This window comes from Parus major, chromosome 3 (assembly GCF_001522545.3).
Source record: "Parus major isolate Abel chromosome 3, Parus_major1.1, whole genome shotgun sequence".
Taxonomy (NCBI): domain Eukaryota; kingdom Metazoa; phylum Chordata; class Aves; order Passeriformes; family Paridae; genus Parus; species Parus major.
This window is the reverse complement of record NC_031770.1, coordinates 97,687,483-97,707,036: the sequence shown is the minus strand read 5'-3', so window position 1 is coordinate 97,707,036 and position 19,554 is coordinate 97,687,483. Positions and strand designations below refer to the sequence as shown.

Here is a 19,554-nt window from a genome sequence, read left to right as displayed (position 1 = left end):
CAAGATGAAATGTTGGTATTGGAGTGTTTTGCTTTCCAGCTATTTGCAGACTGCAATGAAAGTTCCTGAAATTTCTTTGTGCCTTTTACTAAACTATGATGTAACTAGGGAGTTGTATTGGCAGTGGACACAATGGTAGGTTAAGTGTAAAATTTAATGACCATAAATTAATTTAAGTGTTAGCTGAACGTTAATGTTATCAAAATTCATTCAGTATACAAGCTTGATGCATCAAATATCTTACTCCTCAGTGCCATTTGAAAAGTAAATCAAGCACAAATCATCTTTTGAAATTAATAGGTGACTGCAACTTTTCAGAAATTGAATTTTTTTCAGAAGTTTCAGCTGCATATTTTTTTAAAATAAAACAGATTACATTTAAATTGCTTGTCAAAATAAAAAAAAATCCATTAAAAGTTAAGCGGAAGATTAGGAAAACTTTTGGTATTCATATGATTATTTCTGAAGTTCTTCAAAAATCCTCTTTCTGAACAGTATTGGTAGACTTGGGTGCTCCAGTAATACTATGTTCCCATATGACAAGAACATTTATCATATGTGTGGCATTCAGGAGATAGAATAAACTGATCTGAACTTTACTTTTTCTGTTTGAAGTGTTCTCTATTATTGCTCTTAGTTAATTTCTTTGTTTTTAAGCAGCATGTTTTTTGGTGCACTTTAAAACACAAAACTGAAGTAGCGTTTGGATGATTAAAAGAGTGATGTCAGTGAGTGTTCTCTTCATATTTGAACTGCTGATATAATGATGATTGCTATATCCACTGTACAATAAAATCTTTTGGTTTTATTTAAAGAATTCTATGACTGCACTTATTGTAGCAGTGAAGGGTGGCTATACTGACTCAGTAAAAGAAATACTGAAAAGGAACCCAAATGTAAACCTAACAGATAAAGATGGAAATACAGCTTTGATGATTGCATCAAAGGAGGGACATACTGAAATTGTGCAGGATCTTCTTGATGCTGGAACTTACGTGAACATTCCTGACAGAGTGAGTCAATTTTCATCATAATTGTCATTTTATATATATATAGTTTATGTTTTAATACCAGTGTATGCAGATTTGTAAATATGTGGTTTTTCTGGCTTTCTCATTTTTCTGCCATCTAGGGGTATTTTTGTGTATTGCTCTTTTAGAAGTATGTTAGGTGGTAAATGTTGCTAAGTGAAGGTAAAGGATAAACTACTGAAACTATTTTTCTTTGAGATGCTTGAACTGAGACCATAGGGCATCTGACATACCTGTAACATTAGACTAATACTGAAGTGATCTGCAGGTTTGGGGTGGGGTAGCGCTGCTCAATCTGCAAACCGTGGATTCTGTAAAGGAGGATGTATTTAATTCAGCATGTACATCTTTTGCAGTGAAACTTTTTACTAGAAAACGTGCATATATGAGAGGGAGACTTCAGCTCTGGGTTAAGAGATGTAAATGTAACACTATGTGCCTGACCCATACATGCATTGCTCGGTAGAGGTGTGACATGAACAGTGCTCAGAGTGTGAATCTGCTTGCTGGCACCTTGGGATTTTGTTTGGTTACTTATACAGGTGTTTTGGACTGTCTGCAGTGCCCTCTTCATAGTCAGGAGTTTCTGAAATGTCAGACAGGTCAAGCACTGCAGCCTTAAGGCTGTAGCTGGTTAGATACCTAAACTTAGGTGTCTCTATCAAGGTCAGTGACTTAGCAGTGATACATTTCTGAGGCTGCATTCCCAATCCCTAAGTTGGATTGCTTGGGGTTGCAGAGAACAGAGGAAAGCTTCCTAGTATTTGCCTCATAAATTTAAAAGGAATTTTATATGCATTTTCCTATATTTCAAGGGTCAGTGCATTTCTCAGATGGCAGTGTTCTGAGCTACAGTGTTGCATGTCAACAAAAAATTTGACCTCAGGCACATATCAAAGCAAACTTTAAAAATTTTAAAGAAAATACATTGCAATCCCTCTTAGCACCTCTTCTGCCACAATGTTCTACAATGGTCTGCATTTCTGCATTTCACAGCTGACTGCATTCCAAAAATACACCTAACAATGAGTACTCTTAGTTTCAGATGCTGGAGTAGGTTTTGATAAAGAAAATTTCTTGGTTTGCAGCCAAACCAAGATTTGATTGATGCGGCATTTCCTACTCTAAGCTGATCTCTCTGAGTTCTGCACCTGTTGTTTTGCTATACTTTTATCTATTTTTCCTGTTTCATCATAAAAGATGTACTAGGCAGTTTCAGGAGTATAAGGTAATTTCTGGAATTTTGGCATGTCCTTAAGTGTGTTAAAATCAGAAGCCTTAAGCACAATTCTTTGTTTTATGTATATACAACTCCATTTACCACACCAAAATATTTTTTATTTTGATCTGAGATAAAATCAGCCTTTTGTTTTTTTTTCTTTATAATAGCATAATGTGTGTAAACAAGATAGCAGTCAAATCTGCACAAAACAGTGATAAATTTAATCAAAATTCTTGAAGAGCTTTTGTCAGCTGTGAAACATCTCAAGGAGACAGACAGTATTCTTGTCTGATTGTAAGTGGTTATTACTATGAGTGTTTGGTCTTCCTATTAACAGAAAAAACCTGGCTTTTTTCATATTTATTATTAATTTATGCTGTTTTTTTAGGATAGTGGTTTAAGCTAGACCTATTTATGGAGTGTTTGTTTTCCTAAACAATTGGAAAAAAAAAAAGTCCAGAATTTTTTTCTATTATATACTCATTTTTTTCAGAGATAGTTTTCATTTTTGTATCTTTTTTTTTTTTTTTAATGAGTGGAGATTTATTAATGTAACTAGTCATAGTGTATATTTGCAAGCTATAATCCATTCTCTGTTGCACTTCTTGTTAGTAAATAATATTAATTCATGTTCAATATTCTTTGACAATTTTTTTAGAGTGGAGATACAGTGTTGATTGGGGCTGTTAGAGGTGGTCACGTTGAAATTGTGAGGGCCCTGCTCCATAAATATGCTGATATAGATATCAGAGGTCAGGTAAGTACAACAATGTAAATGTTAGAGTAATTCTTAAATAGGACATGGATTTGTATACCAAACAATTGTACTGTGTTCCTGAAAACAGGGCTTTAAAGTCTGCTCTGTCTGCTCTGTAGGAAACTCAAGTTCCATCAAACAGTAAAATACATCACATTGCTGTGCAGGTTTTAAGATATAAGATACACATAATTGTAACAGCTTGTTAAGCACAGTGAGTTAATTGTATAATGGTTGAAAAGAAAAAGTTGTAAACTGAATTTACTTCATCTGCACTTCTGAATATGTTTAAAATAATGACATACTTTAAAAGACACTTAATATAATGTTTTTAATATTTCAAATAGAATATCAATGAAATGTGATGCACCTGAGATTATATCTGTTGTAAGATTGTTTCTGTCACTGTGCTTGGTTGGTTCTTGTCTCCACCAATTTTGTGTTGCTTTCTGTTAACACTGTTGTCAGTGCTTTCCATGTTTTCTACCTAGCCCCTCTTTCTTTTTTGTCCTTTTACATTTTTAGATAGATTAAGGTATTTACTCTTCTACTTAAGGCTTTACTCTTCTGCTGGAAGCTCTCTCACTCAGCATGGTACTTGTTTTATTTACAGTGAACTTGCTTTCTTTTGCTTGAAGCTGTTCCAATCACTCTGCTCTGTCGGCACATGTGTTCTGCCAAGTTTGAACACAAAACTAACTAGTCACTGAGAGCTGCAAAGGTTCAATGCCTGCTGCTGTTGCAGAGCCTCTCTGAGAAGCCAACAAGTTTTTATTTTCAAGAAAAAGTAGCATTTGGATCTCTTCCTCTAACCTGCCATTGGCAATCTGTGTGTCTCAGATTCTGGCTGTGACATGGGTTTGAAAATCTGAAGCTTTTCAACATCTTACTATGACTAAAGCAATACAGAAACAGGAGGAGGATGCAATGTCTTTGGTAGCAGGGAAGTTTGTGACTTCTGTTAGTGTGAGATTGCTTGAGTGGCAATTTGCAGTGCTTGATCTGGAGAATATTTCTGTGGCCTTACAGGAGGCACAGCAGGAGTCAGTACCATCAGGGCAAGGTTCTGGCTCTGCACTTCAGATCATAGTTTGGGACCAGCAGTATCAAAATTGGATGATGGATGCTACTTCCCTGCTGGGAGCAACTTCTCTGCTGTTTGGCATTGCAGCACCTGCCTGGTGGCCAGACCTGTTCTGGGGAGATGTGTTGGCTGACCAAATTTGTGACATTTCAGAAATATTGCTGAGTCTTGTCTGGCCTTCCAGCAGTGGTGTTCCTTGCCGATCATTCATTCATGTGGTCACTAGCTGGTGGATTCCTTCAGCAGATAAAACATGACTAAAAGGCTTTGAGAGTGAGTGTTGGAGCAGATGAGGGCTCAGGTGGTGTTTCCCTCAGCCCTTCTGGGAGGGGGAAGGACCCAGCTGGGAATATCTGTCAGACCTGTGCCTGGCTGTGTAGCTGATGTACAGGTCACTGAAGGACAGTGAAGATGAAACCCAAGTGATTGGAGAGGAAAGAAATCTTAGTGACAGGAATTGCTAAACTGTTGAGAAAGGCTTTAAACTCAGTTTGCTGTAAGCCCATGAGTGGAAGAGAAAGAGCTGCAATGAAAGAAGCAAGCAAGGTAGAAGGCTGCAAGGGGCACTTGGAGATTCCTGCTCAGAAGCAGGTGTGTGTTCAGAGGCTTTTCTTAAGTGTCTGTATACAAATATGCATCAAACAGAAAGACTCATGGTGTAGTCACTAGGCTACAGAAAGATTGCATGTGTGAAGACTTTCTGGGGTAGCACACATCCACATATCACTGGGGGGAAAAAAAGATGACAGAAGCAGATTTGCAGCTATGAACCTTCCCCCAGTTTACTGATAAAATACCTGGCTATTCAACATTCTGGTACTTTGTGTTGGCTTTCTTGTCCATCTACTTTTACAGCTTCCCAGCTTGCATGGCCTCTGAAATAATAGTTGTTTTATTTCATTAGGTAATTTCTATATTTGAGTTAGAACTGAGTATTTACATGAAGTTTCGGAAACTTTTTTGAGACAGGTTTAGTCTGCTTGGATTGTTAAAACTTTTAATATATTTCACAAAGGTTTTCAAAAGAGATTTATATTCCCTAGCCAAATTTTCATCCTCCCCTCTCAATTCTATTGTTGTGCCAATTAGACTTGTTGACCTTTCCCTTTGCCTTGAGCTGTACTAAAAATTGCTGTATTACATGCAATTTTCAATATATAATGATTGTACTTTAAATACTGTTTTGGAAATTAATCCATCTAAATGAAAATACTGTTAGTGTTTGATAATCTTTTTTTTTTTTTTTTAGGATAATAAAACTGCTTTATATTGGGCAGTTGAAAAAGGAAATGCTACAATGGTGAGGGATATCTTGCAATGCAACCCTGACACTGAGACATGTACCAAGGTAACAATTAGAATTTTAATTGAATTGCTTTTTTTAACATCTGTTCTTTCCTCAGCTCTTACGTGATGTGAAGATCATACCAAATTCAGTTTTTCTGAAGTGTTGGTATGTTGAACACAGTTATATTTTTTTTTAAATAAGGCTTCTCAGCAGTAGTAATGTTCTCTCTGTTGATAAATATGATTTGCTGTTAAATCCTTGATTGCAGGGAACATGTGGATTCTTTAGCTCAGCATCACTGACATGACCAGGAATAAGGAGTAAAGAGCAGGTGCTACTGAAAACTGGGGAAAGAGGTTTCTGATATTACTAGGCATGAGTTCAGGCATGTGTAGCAGTAAGGGGAAGAATAAGAGAAGTAATTGGCATTCAATGAATGAAATATTTTCAAGTATCTTGATTAAATCTGAATTTTGTCTTTCTCTATTTGACACTATTATTGACAGAAATGTATTTTGTTCGTTGATTCTAATCAATCTAGAAAACTGGGTACTTTTTCACAGACATAGGTGCTGAAGTGTTTGTGCATGCACAGTAGCATATTTAATTTTAATTATATTAATTTTTCTGTTTTAATTTGTTACCCAATCACTATATTTTTTCTTGGTTTTGGGCATAGAGAGATCTTGATATTAGTCCTACTTTTCCATTTTAGGATGGAGAAACACCACTTATAAAGGCAACCAAGATGAGAAATATTGAAATAGTAGAGCTTCTTCTGGATAAAGGAGCTAAGGTCTCTGCTGTAGACAAGGTAAAGAATATTTGTTTGTTTACTTTAGTATATTTAATCATTTTAGTTTTGCAGCAGGGTTTTGGAAAGAGCTGTTGAGGCTAATACAGAAAGAGAGCTTTTCATATGCTTAATAATTAAATAGACCATAAGACTTAAATGCTTAGTCTCCCATATGCTTAATAATTAAATAGATCAGAACAATTAAGTGTAAATTTGTTTCCACCATTAGTATGTTGTTGGGTTTTGGTTTGTTTTGTATTAGGGTGCTCTTAACTTGAAAAAAACATCCAGGCGAGGAATAAAGCTTTCACAGATAAAGCAACTAATTGTTAGAACACTTGAAGAAGAGCATAGAAAATGGTTATTTGTCACTAATGTTAATTTTTGATTAATAGACATTTAACTAAAGGATGCCAAGGACAAATACAACTGATTATTGCTGTGTTTTTATGTATTACCTACTTCGACTGCAAACCTTTTAAATACAGGAACATTTATTTAGTGCTTTTTAAATCTCTTACTATTATATTTAGGGTGAATAAGTCATAATATTGATTTGATGCAATAAGAAAGCTTTTACTGGGAAGTTTTGGGGGAAGTCTGAGCAGACATTGAAACAATTCTAACAAGCACCATCTCTTGTTCCAATCAAGTCTCTGAGTTTGCCTGTAGACATTTGTTTCTACACAGAGACTACAGCTTTCATGAACTTTAGCATATTAATATAGGCATTTAAGAAAGAAGGCAATGTCTGAGGTTTAGTGTTCTAAGAACTGCTTTTTCACATGTCTTCTCTGAAACATTTGTAATGCTTTTTCAAAGGGAAGAATGCTTGCTGTAAGGCACTGATGCTTTTAAAAGTGCCCTAAGATTGATTTCAGGGAAATAATGCTTCTGAAACGATGTTGAACATATGGTCTGTCTATAATCTTAGGAATTCATGTTAGATATTACTAGCTTTTCACTTAATTGCAGAAAGGAGATACTCCACTTCACATTGCCATTCGCGGAAGAAGCCGTAAACTTGCTGAATTACTCTTAAGAAATCCAAAAGACGGTCGATTGCTTTATAGACCCAACAAGACAGGAGAAACCCCTTACAATATTGACTGTAGCCACCAGAAGAGTATTTTAACGCAGATATTTGGTGCCAGTAAGTATAAGTTTGGGGTTTTTTTAATCACTCATATATTGACAATTCAGTTTATTCAGTTGGTGAAGTGTATCTGTGGCTACAGATTTTTTTATGTTTTAATGTTGCATCTAGTGAGAAGGCTTAAAAACAATCAGTTGGCAAAAAGCCCCATTACTCTAAAAGCCTGGCAAATGTACCTTTTATTTTGGCTTTAGATGTTGAATACTGTGTGACTTCTGTTGATCACTTTGTTTTTATTTGGATCTTGCTTGTCTAAGAATTACTTTCTCTGACTTCCTGTGGTTTGGGATCTTTAGTCTTGTAGTAGGCTTTAATAGTTGTGATAATTATTTATCATTTATGTGGATGATTTAAAATTCCTTTGAACAGCTGTTACATGGCAGGAGTACATATACAAATATGTGTGAATGTGTTATGCCTTTATGTATGAAAATCATCATATTGAAGAGCTCTCTTAGGGCAAAGTTGTGTAGCACGGTATTTGTGTTGCAGGACACTTGTCTCCCACGGAATCTGACGGTGACATGCTGGGCTATGATCTGTACAGCAGCGCTTTGGCTGATATTCTGAGTGAACCAACCATGCAGCCACCTATCTGTGTAGGCTTGTATGCACAGTGGGGAAGTGGAAAATCTTTCCTGCTCAAGAAACTAGAAGGTAAAAACTAGGTTTAGTCTTTTCAATGCTTCTAATCTACCTATGAAAAGCATCACATACTAGTTTTTGTGAGAGTTGTTGGTCCATGTAATGTTGTATCTGGTCTCATGTTTCTATGATGAAAGGATTTAAATTTTACTGTGGTCAGTTCATCCATAGATTGCTTTGTTCATTTATACAATGTCAAGGCAGTCTTTAAGTGCTTTGTCCATTTTCCTGTGAGTTTCCTGCAGCAGTGAATCTGCCCTTTAGGTACTGCAGAAAGTCTAGCTGCCAAAATATGCCTTTCTGGGCCCATTTGTGTGTCAGCTCAAGTTCAGACTTCTTCTGCTGCAGTATTTTTTATTGTGCATCCTATGTGTCTTTTTATTTTTATTGGTTAAGAACAATTATCAAACTATTAATATTTTATTCTCTGTAGTGTATGTTCTTTGCATCTAGTTTTCTTCCCCTCTCGTCTTTCTTACTTATGAGGTTTTTTGAACTTTCTAAAATGACAGAGGAAGGCAAATGCAGTATATGAAATAAATGAATATTTTTCCTGGTGGAAATAGGCATCTTACTTAGTTTTAGCATTTTCTTATAGAGGTTGTTTTTCTGAGACGTTTCAATATAATTCAAAATGGTTTTGGTGTTTCTTACTTTTGGTGATTTCTCTATTAGCCAAAATGGGATCTCTGCATTAATTTTTTTCACCTCATGTTCCATGTCATAAACAAAAAACATGTATATTTTGACTGTAATATTTATTGCTGATGAGCTCTTACTCAGTGTTTTCTTCTTGTTCCTCTTTCCTGTTTTTATTCTGGGTTGTGTATCTTTTATTCCTTGTGTATCTATTATTTCTTATTCTGTAGAACCTAAATAAGTTCCTTCAGGAATTCCTGTTTTAGTAAATAAGAATCAACAAACAGAAATAATACTGCAGCCTTCACATTCTACTCTTATATATGACTATTTGAGGAACACAGTCCATGCCCAGTGATTGAGATTTTGGGGGTTAGGTGGGGTTTCTTTGACAGATACGATGGATTTACTTTTCTTAGTGTCATAAAATATGTTTTACACTTTTGAAGTAGGACAGGAAATGGCATGACTTTTAATATAGTTTCAAAAGTAGAAAATCTGCAGCAAAGAACATGAGTATTGTGTATTTAAATGTTTTCATTCATTGCATGGATGAGAACTTAGGGTATTGCACTAATGTTTGAAGAATTCATGCATCATTGTCTTTTTTTTGGAACAATAATCAGGATAAGTTACATGGTCTGCTGAAGAAATTATTCTAAAAAATGATCTGTTCTTGAGTGAATACGTATGTTAACTGGTCTTTGTCATTTTGTTTTAGATGAAATGAAGACTTTTGCAGGACAGCAGATTGAACCTCTGTTTCAGTTCTCCTGGCTTATTGTATTCCTCACACTTTTGCTGTGTGGAGGTTTGGGTTTGTTGCTTGCTTTCACAGTGGACGCAAAACTTGGAATAGCAGTGTCACTCAGCTTATTAGCTGTTCTCTACATTTTCTTTAGTAAGTCTTATATGGAATTCATTAAGATTTTAATCTGTTTCTGGAATTAAATATTGCTTCATAGATAGATATGCTTTGTCATTCAGAAAAAAATAGTAAATGGTTTTGTAGACAACAAGACCCCTTTGGACCCTTTGTTTTGTATGTAATTTGTGAGAGGGCATTTTTGAGAACAAAGAAGGATTTTATTAATTTCGTTGTGTTACTCTTAACCCTTCTCATTTTTACTCTAACTGCTAAAAGTTCATAACTTTTTTTACAGAACTCCATGCTTTTTCTGATCAGTTTCATAATTCTTTCAGCTGTCAATGTTGACTGAATTAAAACTATAACATCTTTTTAATATTTTAGCTGTAATTTACTTTGGTGGCCGGAGAGAAGGGGAGAGATGGAACTGGGCCTGGGTGTTAAGTACAAGGTTGGCAAGACATGTTGGATATTTAGAACTGCTTCTCAAACTCATGTTTGTGAACCCACCAGAACTACCAGAGCAAACCACTAAAGCTTTACCTGTCAGGTTAGTTATTTCATTTATTTACTCTTGAGTAATCAGTCAGGCTCACTCTGATACTTCTCAAACTGTGCATATCAATGTGCATGTTTAGCTTCATGTGAAAAGTTGTTGAGATTCCTGTTTGAAAAACAGTAACCCTAGAAGATCATCAGCTTTTCAGTGTGAAGAAGGTAGTAGTGTTTTCAAGAAAAAACTGTCAGCCAAAGTTGGTACAAGTTAGTGATTTTTAGGATTAGGGGTTTTGGCTATTGTATTAATGAAAATTCATACCAGATAAAATAATTTTCTGGTATAGCTTATTGTGTATTATGTATGTTTAATTCTTGTTCCACTGATGACTTCTGTTAAGGTTTGAGGGTTTTTTTCCTCTGTGTAAGCAGAATGTTAGACTGTTCAAAGCTTCTAGTTTATCTAAAATCAAGAAAATTTATGCTGTGTGTTTCAAAATTTCATTTACTTCTGTCGTTTAAAGACTTCTATTTTAGCCTCATGGTGCTTTTATGTGATCTTGTGTTTATGTAATTTTTTAATCCTCTGCAAATATTTAAAAATAGATCAGAATGAAGTTTTGAAAATATTTGTCCGTGTTTTGTTTTGGCATCATAAAGGTGTTTTCATGTTTTTACTGCCATCTAAGGTCCTATTAATGAGAATTTTTAGCCTTTTAAGAAATCAAGTCTTAGAATAGGAAGTGAAGCAAAGAAGTTGATAAATGGAGAAGAAGTAGTTAAATTCCATGTAGGTTTTTTTAAAAAAATTAGTGTTTTACTTTTTGTACCACTTAAAAAAACTTAAATACAGAGATCCAGCAAGACTTTTGTTTTAGTTGCCAGAAAATATTTAAAGTTTTCTGAAGTGTACAAAATACATGTTTTTTTCTCTTTTCAGATTTTTGTTTACAGACTACAATAGACTGTCCAGTGTAGGTGGAGAGACTTCACTGGCTGAGATGATTGCTACCCTCTCTGATGCCTGTGAAAGGGAATTTGGTTTCCTAGCAACAAGGCTATTTCGAGTTTTCAAGACAGAAGATACACAAGGTTGTTTTTGGTTTTTTTTTTTTACCTGAATGACATTTCTAATTATTCCATTTCAGTGCACTGTTACCAGGGCTTCTGTTTTTTGTGTTATAAGCTCTTTCTAGAAATTGTTGTAGCCATGCAGAAATTCATGGAGAAGGGGAAACTCTTTGTTTGGAGGAAAAAAATGTCCTGTTTTATTTGCTAAGCTTGATTTTATTCATATAGTAATACTGTGAAATACACTTTTCAGAAGTGTCAGTGGAAATGTATATTTATATTACATCCTTACAGATGCAGCATATTTTCATAACAATTAAGTCATTCTGACAGAGTCAGATAAAGGGAAATGTATGTTTTTGTGTATTGCTATGGGAGGTTTGTTTAGTTTATAGATTTTAATTTAAAGCAGTTATGAGTGACCACTACTTATTCTTGGAAATAATAAATGTGTAGAACATGTTGGTCAATCCTATAAACTGCTGGGAGTAAGATGGGATGAAATGTATGTAATTGATCCAAATGGAACAAGTTTTTTTGTTCTGTTTCATCTGTAGATTTCTAGAAAAATAAATATGCAGAGTAGAGTATGATATTGTGAAGACGGAGTTCTTGAACTTGATTTTCAATTAATTGAGGACTTATTTGTACTTTAAGTTTAGTATGTGTCAGTTACTTCTCATTTATTTTTGTCCATAAATTGAGGAATCTGTCACCTCTCACAAATTGAAATGTTTAGACTCCTCTGTCCTGCAGGGGCTGGAAAAAACATGCTATGTGTGCTATGTTCAGCTGTGTGCTGAACACAATTTACTCCTCTTTTTTTTTTCATATTCACTAAGTGCTCTTTATGAAAGGGATGTGTGGATTTTTCCACCTTTTTTTCTGTGTTAGGTTCTGCAGTTCCTCTCCTTAATCTCAGTGAAACAGCTTTCATAATGCTGTAATTTCTCCTGAAGTTGTCTTTGGAACGGCCATGTAGTGCTGGCTTCTCGTGATTATTTGCAGTAATCATCTTTTCCCTTTCATTTATAATCTTACATTCTTTTGTATTCTTTGCTCTGTTCCCTTCCTGTGCTCTGCCTAATTATATAATTGATTTTTTAAATTTATTTTATCTATTTAGTGATTTTGCACATTCTCTCCTTTTCTCCGGTTGTTTACAGGTCCAGGGTCATAGGTTTATTACCTCTAGATGTTCACAGAAATTCCATAGAGGTTTATTTTTAGCCTTCTGTATCTTAATTTTTGTTATGTCTGTAAACTTGCGGGCATGCCTCTTTCAGTTGTCATTTACTTGTTCATGATATTTAAGTGTCTCTCTAATCCAGTTCTGTCTCTTTCTAGTAAGAGGATGCTTGCATTTCTACTTATGTCTAAAACTGAATCTAATTATCTGAATTGTTCCCCTTTGTTTCTTGCCTCTCACTTCTGTCATGCATTTCTGTTGCTTTGTCCTGCAGCACAATCCTATGAGTCACTTATGCCAGCAATGTGAAAAACTTTTGCAGCTCATACCTTGGTGTAGAGAATGATATGGACCACATATAAACCTTGGGTATTCTTCCTGTGTAGCATATTAAAAATTTGATTTTCCCCCCTGCACTTCAAATACTGATTTTTAGTTGTCTTAATTTTGCTTCGGGTCATTGCCATTCTGTCCTTTCTTATCAACAAATGTGACCAGAAGACAGCAATTTTCTAGGTGTACCGCTGGATCTGTGCAGTTCCTAAAGGCAGAGATTATTGCTTTGTAAAATGCTGATCACTGATTTAGCTGTGCTAAACTCCAACTACACTATTTGCTTTATTTCTTATCAGTCCACTTGAAGTCAGGAGCTCTGTACTCTCCTCTGGGGCCTTTGTGAATTGTCCAAACCATATTTGCTGCAGTTTTCCCATTCGTGTGTGTTTTAGCATGCAAGAAAGGATGGCCTCAGGTTGCAGCTTGCAATTTTGGTTTAGTTCTTCAATAGTACCATTACTGTTAGATTATGTAAATACCAGGTTCTGGTTAAAAACTTAAGTAGTTCCTGCACTGTTGTCCTACAGTTTATTTACATAAATACACTTTACAGAGAAATACCACAAAAGGGGTGATAGCACTTATACAAAATTGTCATTTCCATCCAGTGTGGAGTTCATGAAATGATGAAAAGAAACTGAAGATTAAAGGAGTATCTCTGCTTCAGAAGTACCAAGAATTTTGGCAAATAATAGATTTTTTTTTCCCACTGGTTTGTGACTGGGTAGTAACACTGCAGTAAGCTTTTGTGCCTGTCAGTGTTTTATGAGAATTATGCAAATTAATAGATGCACTCACCTGTCATCACATTGTATGTTAATTCTAACAGTAATACTTGTTTCCTAGGTAAAAAGAAATGGAAGAAAACTTGCTGCCTCCCATCCTTTGTGATTTTCCTCTTCATCTTGTCTTGCGTTGTTTCTGCGATCGCCCTGTTGGCAATTTTTAATGTGGAATCAGCCAACATGACAGTGAATGTTATTCTCATAACAGTGACCTGTATTGTTGGTTTGGCTTTTTGCTTGAATTGCCGCACATGGTGGCAGGTGATGGATTCGGTTTTGAATTCTCAGAGAAAGCGTCTTCACAGTGCTGCCTCCAAGCTTCACAAGTTGAAAAGTGAGGGGTTCATGAAGGTGAGCATTTATATGAATTGGCCCTTAAAACGAATGAAACAAACCCCCAAACATGGAACATCATTAAGCTGAGGCACCATTAATTTAATCAGGCCAAGTCTCACAACAGGAGAATGAGAGTTGGTGAGTTTTTACTGAATGGAACACTTCTGTGCTAGAGGTAATTTTGCTTAGTATATGAGATCTGTCTGCTTAATCATAAATGTTAAATTTGGGGTTTCAGTTTTCTGATTTTATTTTTGCTGAGAAGAAAGTACTTGGAAAACAATTCTCAATTACCATTATTTAGTAAAAGCTTATTCTAGATCATAAGATTAGAAAGAATAACTTTGAGAATCTTCTAAAGGTGTAAAAACAAGCTTAACTTTATCTGTCTGCAAGACCTCTTTGCTAAGAAAGGAACTGTAGCACTGAAAAAGAATTTCACAACACTCCATGTATTTAATGAAAAATGGTAGAAAAATGCTATTGTTTTGCTGGCCTGTATCTATAAACTGATAAATAAACTCTTAGGCTGTTACCAGATAGGCTGTATGCTCCTATTTAAAAGTAAAATGTAGTATCGTGATTGTTAACTTTGTAGATTACAGACAATGTATTGTTAAAAATCTGTTGTACAAATATTTTTCATATGGTCATAGAATAGTTTGAATTGAAAGTGACCTTTGAAAGGTCAGTCAGTACAATCTCCCTGTAATGAGCAGGGATGTCTTCAATTAGATCAGGCTGCTCAGAGCCCAGTGCAATCTGACTTTAAATGTTTCCAAGGATGGGCATCCACAACTTCTTTGGGCAATCGGTACCAGTGTTTTACCACCTCATTTTAAATACACTTCTTTCTTATATTTAACCTAAATTGACTGTTCTTCAGTTTTTAAAACCATCCCCCCTTGTCCTCTTGCAAAAGATCCTTCTAAAAAGTTTGTCCTCATGTTACTTACAGGCCTCTTTAGGTACTGGAAAGCCACAAGATACATGTCCCCAGAATCTCATCTTCAGGCTGAATAATCCAAATTCTCTCAGCCTTTCATCACAGCAGAGGTGCTCCATTCCTGTTGACAAGAGCCAGCTGAGCCTTGGCCTTCCTCACCATATCCCCTCACAACCAGACTGTGTCCCTATACTCTTCCTAGTATACCTGTGCTTGCTTTCACTTCTTGTTCTTTGGTTTGGCCAGCAGGTCTCTACTCAGCACAGCCAGCTTTGTCTCCCTTGCCAATTTTCTTGTACCTGGGGATTACAGGCTTTTGTGTTCCATGAAAAACATCCTTAAAAGATCTGCCAGCTGTGTTGTCCCTGTGGGCGGTTTTCCAGGGGGTCTGTTGACTATCTCTTTGAAGAGCTAAAAGTTTGCTTTCCTAAAATGCAATTTTTAGGAAAAAATTCTAAATTTTTTCCTAAAATGTGCTGACTTTACTCCTTACCCTGACCCTCAGGACTGCAAACTCCACCGATGTGTGATCAGTGCAGCCCAGGCTGCCTCCAAGCTTGATGTCCCCTGTTAGCCCACTTACATTAGTGACCAGCAGGTCCGGTGTTGCTCCCCTTCTGGTAGGTCTTGTCTGTTACCTAGCTGAAGAAGTTATCCTCCATGCATTCCAGAAATCTCCTGGATTGCTGGCAGCTCATGACATTACATTTCCACATGTTGGGGTCATCTAAGTTCCCCAGGAGGATACAAGCCCATGAGCATGATGCCTCCTGTAGTGGGGACACAAAGGCTTCGTCACAGACACAAACCACAAGGTGTCATTTATTGGTCTGGTCCTTGCAGATTTTTGTGCACTGACTCTACTGTTGATGGCTGCTTCTCAGAAACATCTCTTTGTGACCTCTCTGTCTCTTGATGCAGAGGGCAACTTCTCCCTTCCTTCCGTCATCTCCTGTCCCATTTGAACAGCCTACAGCCATTGACAGTTGCACTCCAGTCATAGGATTCATCCACCAGATTTCTGGAATGGCAGCTGGATCATAGCTTTCTAGCAGCATGGTGGCTTCCAGCTCCTCCTGTTAGCTGCCCACTCTGTGCACTGGATAGAGGCACCTCAGCTGGGCTGTTAGCCATTTTGCCCTCTTAGAGGAACACTCTTTAATTCCTTTGATGTATTTCAGTGGTGTTTTCCTGTTTGCTTCTGTGTTACCCCAGGAGCCTCTGCCTCGTCTCCGTAAGACTTCCAGTTGTGCTCCAGAGTGGCCATCACATCTCAGATGAGAGCTCTCATTAGCACTGTATCCCTCTAACTTTGGTGTGTCATCCCACAGTTTGTTATGAGCAAGCTTGATATTATCCCCCATCCCCTGTCATGTCTTGTTGGAAGCTCTGTCAATTAAACCTGCTGGCTCCTTGTCAAAGGCTCTCTTTGCCCTTTGAGAAAGGTGAATCCCTTCTGATGCCAGCATGCCTGGTGCCATGTTTTTACAGCACAGGAAACCTGATTGTGTCTTGGTACTGTGTTTCTTGACAATTTTTTTTTTGAGTAGTATTTATCTGACATAACTTCAGCCTTTTAGGAGTTAGGTTCACTATTTGCCATCAAAGAAGCGAAGTAGGTATATCAGGAGATACATTCATATATATTCATCTGTTTTATGTCATCTTATTGTGCACATTCTAATGAATCTACTGGTTAAGAGATCAGATATTAGTGTCTACCTGTTAGCTGCTGAAGCTGAGGTAGCAAATTCCACCTTTGTTTCTATGTTATGGGTGGTTGTTACATGTGTAACAATGTTGAAAAACTTAACAAATCTTCAGACTGCATTATCTTGAATAGCAATGATTGAGCATTAGAGTAATAGCATAATGTACTTGACTGGAAGGCAGATAGAAAATTTTGCTGTGCATTTTATGCAAAGCAATTTTTGAGGAGTAGCTGAAGCTACAAACACTCTTTTATTTACTTCTGAAATAATGTTTTACTATGCATAAATATGATTTTCTTAAATAACATTGTAATGGATTTTAAATAAGGATAGTTTGTTGTATCAAAGTGGAATATATGTTTCTGCTGTACATTTTTGTTCAAATGGGAAATGAATATGTTGGAAGTGGCATTTTGGGACTTTTCACTTTGAGTGTTCCTAAGTTTATTCTTGTAAACTTACTGAAGTATTTTTAGGACAAATAGCAAGCTGCAAAAGGAAATATATGTATTTTTAAGTGTATGTCAGTTTTTAAAATATATATCAGTTTTAAGTATTATAGTGATGTCTTTTCCTTCTTTGTTTTTCATTTTTATAGGTTTTGAAATGTGAAGTGGAACTGATGGCCAAAATGGCAAAAACCATTGACAGCTTCACTCAGAATCAGACAAGGCTTGTTGTAATTATTGATGGATTGGATGCTTGTGAACAGGACAAGGTTTTACAGATGCTTGATACTGTGAGTTGGATCATTTTATAAAGATTACCTCTGGATTATATGCATGATCTCTTCCACAGATGAGCTCAGATACAATTATCATATGTTTTCATATGCTTTCTGTAAATAGAAGGCTGTGTTGTAGTAATTGAAATTTGTGTACAGTGGCATAACTATAATGCTAAGAGTGATGTGTTTTAAAACGCATTAAAAAATTAAATTGCATGTTAGTACATGCAAAGTACAAAGTTTGAAAAAGTTTGAAATAAACAAATATAGACTATGGAAAATAAAAATTCTGTTGAAACAAACTTAAAATGGAGAATTTTTCATATTTACCCTTGAAGTTCTTTAGATGAAAAATACTTAAATATTTGTGGGGAGCTGGAACATTACTGCATCCTTGGTGACAACTTCTACTGTAAATTTTGCTGTTAAATTGTGCCTGTTTCTAACTGGGTAAGTTCCTAATGTTAGATATCTCATGCAGAAGAAGCTGACATCTCTATACATCTATACTTCTCTTGGCCTCTCAGGTTTATTCCTTAAACAGAATGAATATAAAATGTTGAGCCAAATGTTCAAATGATCTGCAGCTAATGTTAGTTGTTACTAACAAGGTGTACTGTCTGCTTTTCTACAGGTACGAGTCTTGTTTTCAAAAGGCCCCTTCATTGCAATTTTTGCAAGTGACCCACATATTATTATAAAGGCAATTAACCAGAATCTCAACAGTGTTCTACGTGATTCAAACATAAATGGCCATGATTACATGCGAAATATTGTCCATTTGCCCGTTTTTCTGAATAGCCGAGGGCTTAGTAATGCAAAAAAACTGATGGTAGCTTCAACAACCAATGGGGATATTCCTTACGCAGATAATGCAGGTAAGGTTATGAAGGAGAGTGATAACAGCATTACAAAACCAAAGGTCCAAAATCTGGGTTTTGGAAGGAAAAAAATTCAATTAATAAATCTTACTTAATTTAAATAATTAACAGATCATTAGTGTTATTTTTACAGGTCAGGAAGATATATATGACTAGAGAAAATGCTTATCTTTGTTTTCCTTTCCATAGGATTGCATGAAGAGGTTGACAGGAGAGTTTCTCAGAACAGTCTTGGAGACATGACCAAACTTGGTAGCAAAACTGCTCTCAACAGGCGGGTGAGAAGGATTTTTAGTCTAAATAGAGATACTGGTAAAACCTTTTTTCTTTTTTGTTTTCTTTTTTCAATAATATCAACTTGGAAGACTTATCAAGCCATTCTTATTAATTTTTTATAAATTATGAATTTTTTTATAAATTATCCATGTAGGAAAAGTCTGCTCTTACATCAGTGGACTGATGCTCTGTCAGAGAGGAAGAAGTTTGGTTGCTCGCCAAAGTATTCCTCTCCACAAAAAAATTAAACACAGTTTTCTGTGAATGCTGAGGTGATACAGCAAATCTGATAGGGGATATGGTCTATGAATGTGTGTATATTTTGTATTTTTTTTTGTGTAAGCCAGGTATCAGTTTGCAGGTATCAGCAGGATGTTGCAACAAGGAGCAGTAATTGGGTAAATCAAAGAATTTCAGATATTAAGTACTAGACTTGTACTGCAATGTCTACCACATTTTTTTCCTGCTTTCTCTTCTTTCATCTTTGTATAAAATCACAAACTGGTTGAATAAAAGGTATCTAGAAAGTTGTAAGAAGTGACACAGAATCTGAGGAATCTGAGGTTTTTGGACTGCCATTGGTAGAGACTTTGGGAATTTTGTAGCAGAGGAACCTGATGGTCAATTTTTACATGAAGTTAGTAAATGGATGGTACTAACCCTTTGGAGAGACAGTAGGAAGAGATGATGGAAATGCTGAAAGTACTAACCTTCTTATAAAATATTTTGCTATGTCACTCTATTTTGACCTGTCAGAATTGATATGGAAATAAAATGTGTAACTCTAACCACTTGTTGGCTTCTATGGAAATAATGTTCAGTGTTACACAGCTAAATTAGAATTAAATTCTTGTACGTTTGATATCACCTGTCTGCCTCACAGACTTACTCACAAAGGCTCTAACTTGATTATCAAGTAAAGCTGAAAATACATAAAAACTTTTGATATTAATCAGTATTCCTTGGGTTTTTGTTTCATTATCAGGATACTTACCGAAGACGCCAGATGCAGAGGACCATTACCCGCCAAATGTCTTTTGATTTGACCAAGCTGTTGGTTACAGAGGATTGGTTCAGTGATATCAGTCCTCAGACCATGAGGAGGTTGCTAAATATTGTTTCAGTGACAGGTAAGTGTGACATGCTCATGTGCAGTAAACAGGATTGTGTTTTGGCTGCTTGTAGGTAGAAAATCCTTCTGAAGCAAACTCTTCCAGAATGTAAGAAAAAATTATAGACTAATTTATATAGAATTTGAATGAAAGATACATAATATTTGTTGTTTCATTGACTTCAGTTGTGAGGAAAATTATT

The 19,554-nt window shown here is 35.9% G+C and overlaps 1 protein-coding gene across 6 annotated transcripts in view; it reads left to right on the top strand.

The window, feature by feature from the left end:
- KIDINS220 (kinase D interacting substrate 220) overlaps nucleotides 1-19,554 on the top strand; it is a 74,519-nt gene that overhangs the window by 16,023 nt on the left and 38,942 nt on the right. For all 6 annotated transcript variants that reach the window (XM_033513058.1, XM_015622145.1, XM_015622144.1 and 3 more), the window contains 14 exons: nucleotides 816-1,013; nucleotides 2,912-3,010; nucleotides 5,344-5,442; nucleotides 6,098-6,196; nucleotides 7,154-7,331; nucleotides 7,827-7,991; nucleotides 9,340-9,519; nucleotides 9,871-10,036; nucleotides 10,922-11,073; nucleotides 13,424-13,713; nucleotides 16,955-17,095; nucleotides 17,718-17,961; nucleotides 18,154-18,242; nucleotides 19,226-19,370. In XM_033513058.1, the coding sequence (XP_033368949.1) occupies nucleotides 816-1,013; nucleotides 2,912-3,010; nucleotides 5,344-5,442; nucleotides 6,098-6,196; nucleotides 7,154-7,331; nucleotides 7,827-7,991; nucleotides 9,340-9,519; nucleotides 9,871-10,036; nucleotides 10,922-11,073; nucleotides 13,424-13,713; nucleotides 16,955-17,095; nucleotides 17,718-17,961; nucleotides 18,154-18,242; nucleotides 19,226-19,370 (2,245 nt within the window). The remainder of the gene's footprint in view (nucleotides 1-815; nucleotides 1,014-2,911; nucleotides 3,011-5,343; nucleotides 5,443-6,097; nucleotides 6,197-7,153; nucleotides 7,332-7,826; nucleotides 7,992-9,339; nucleotides 9,520-9,870; nucleotides 10,037-10,921; nucleotides 11,074-13,423; nucleotides 13,714-16,954; nucleotides 17,096-17,717; nucleotides 17,962-18,153; nucleotides 18,243-19,225; nucleotides 19,371-19,554) is intronic.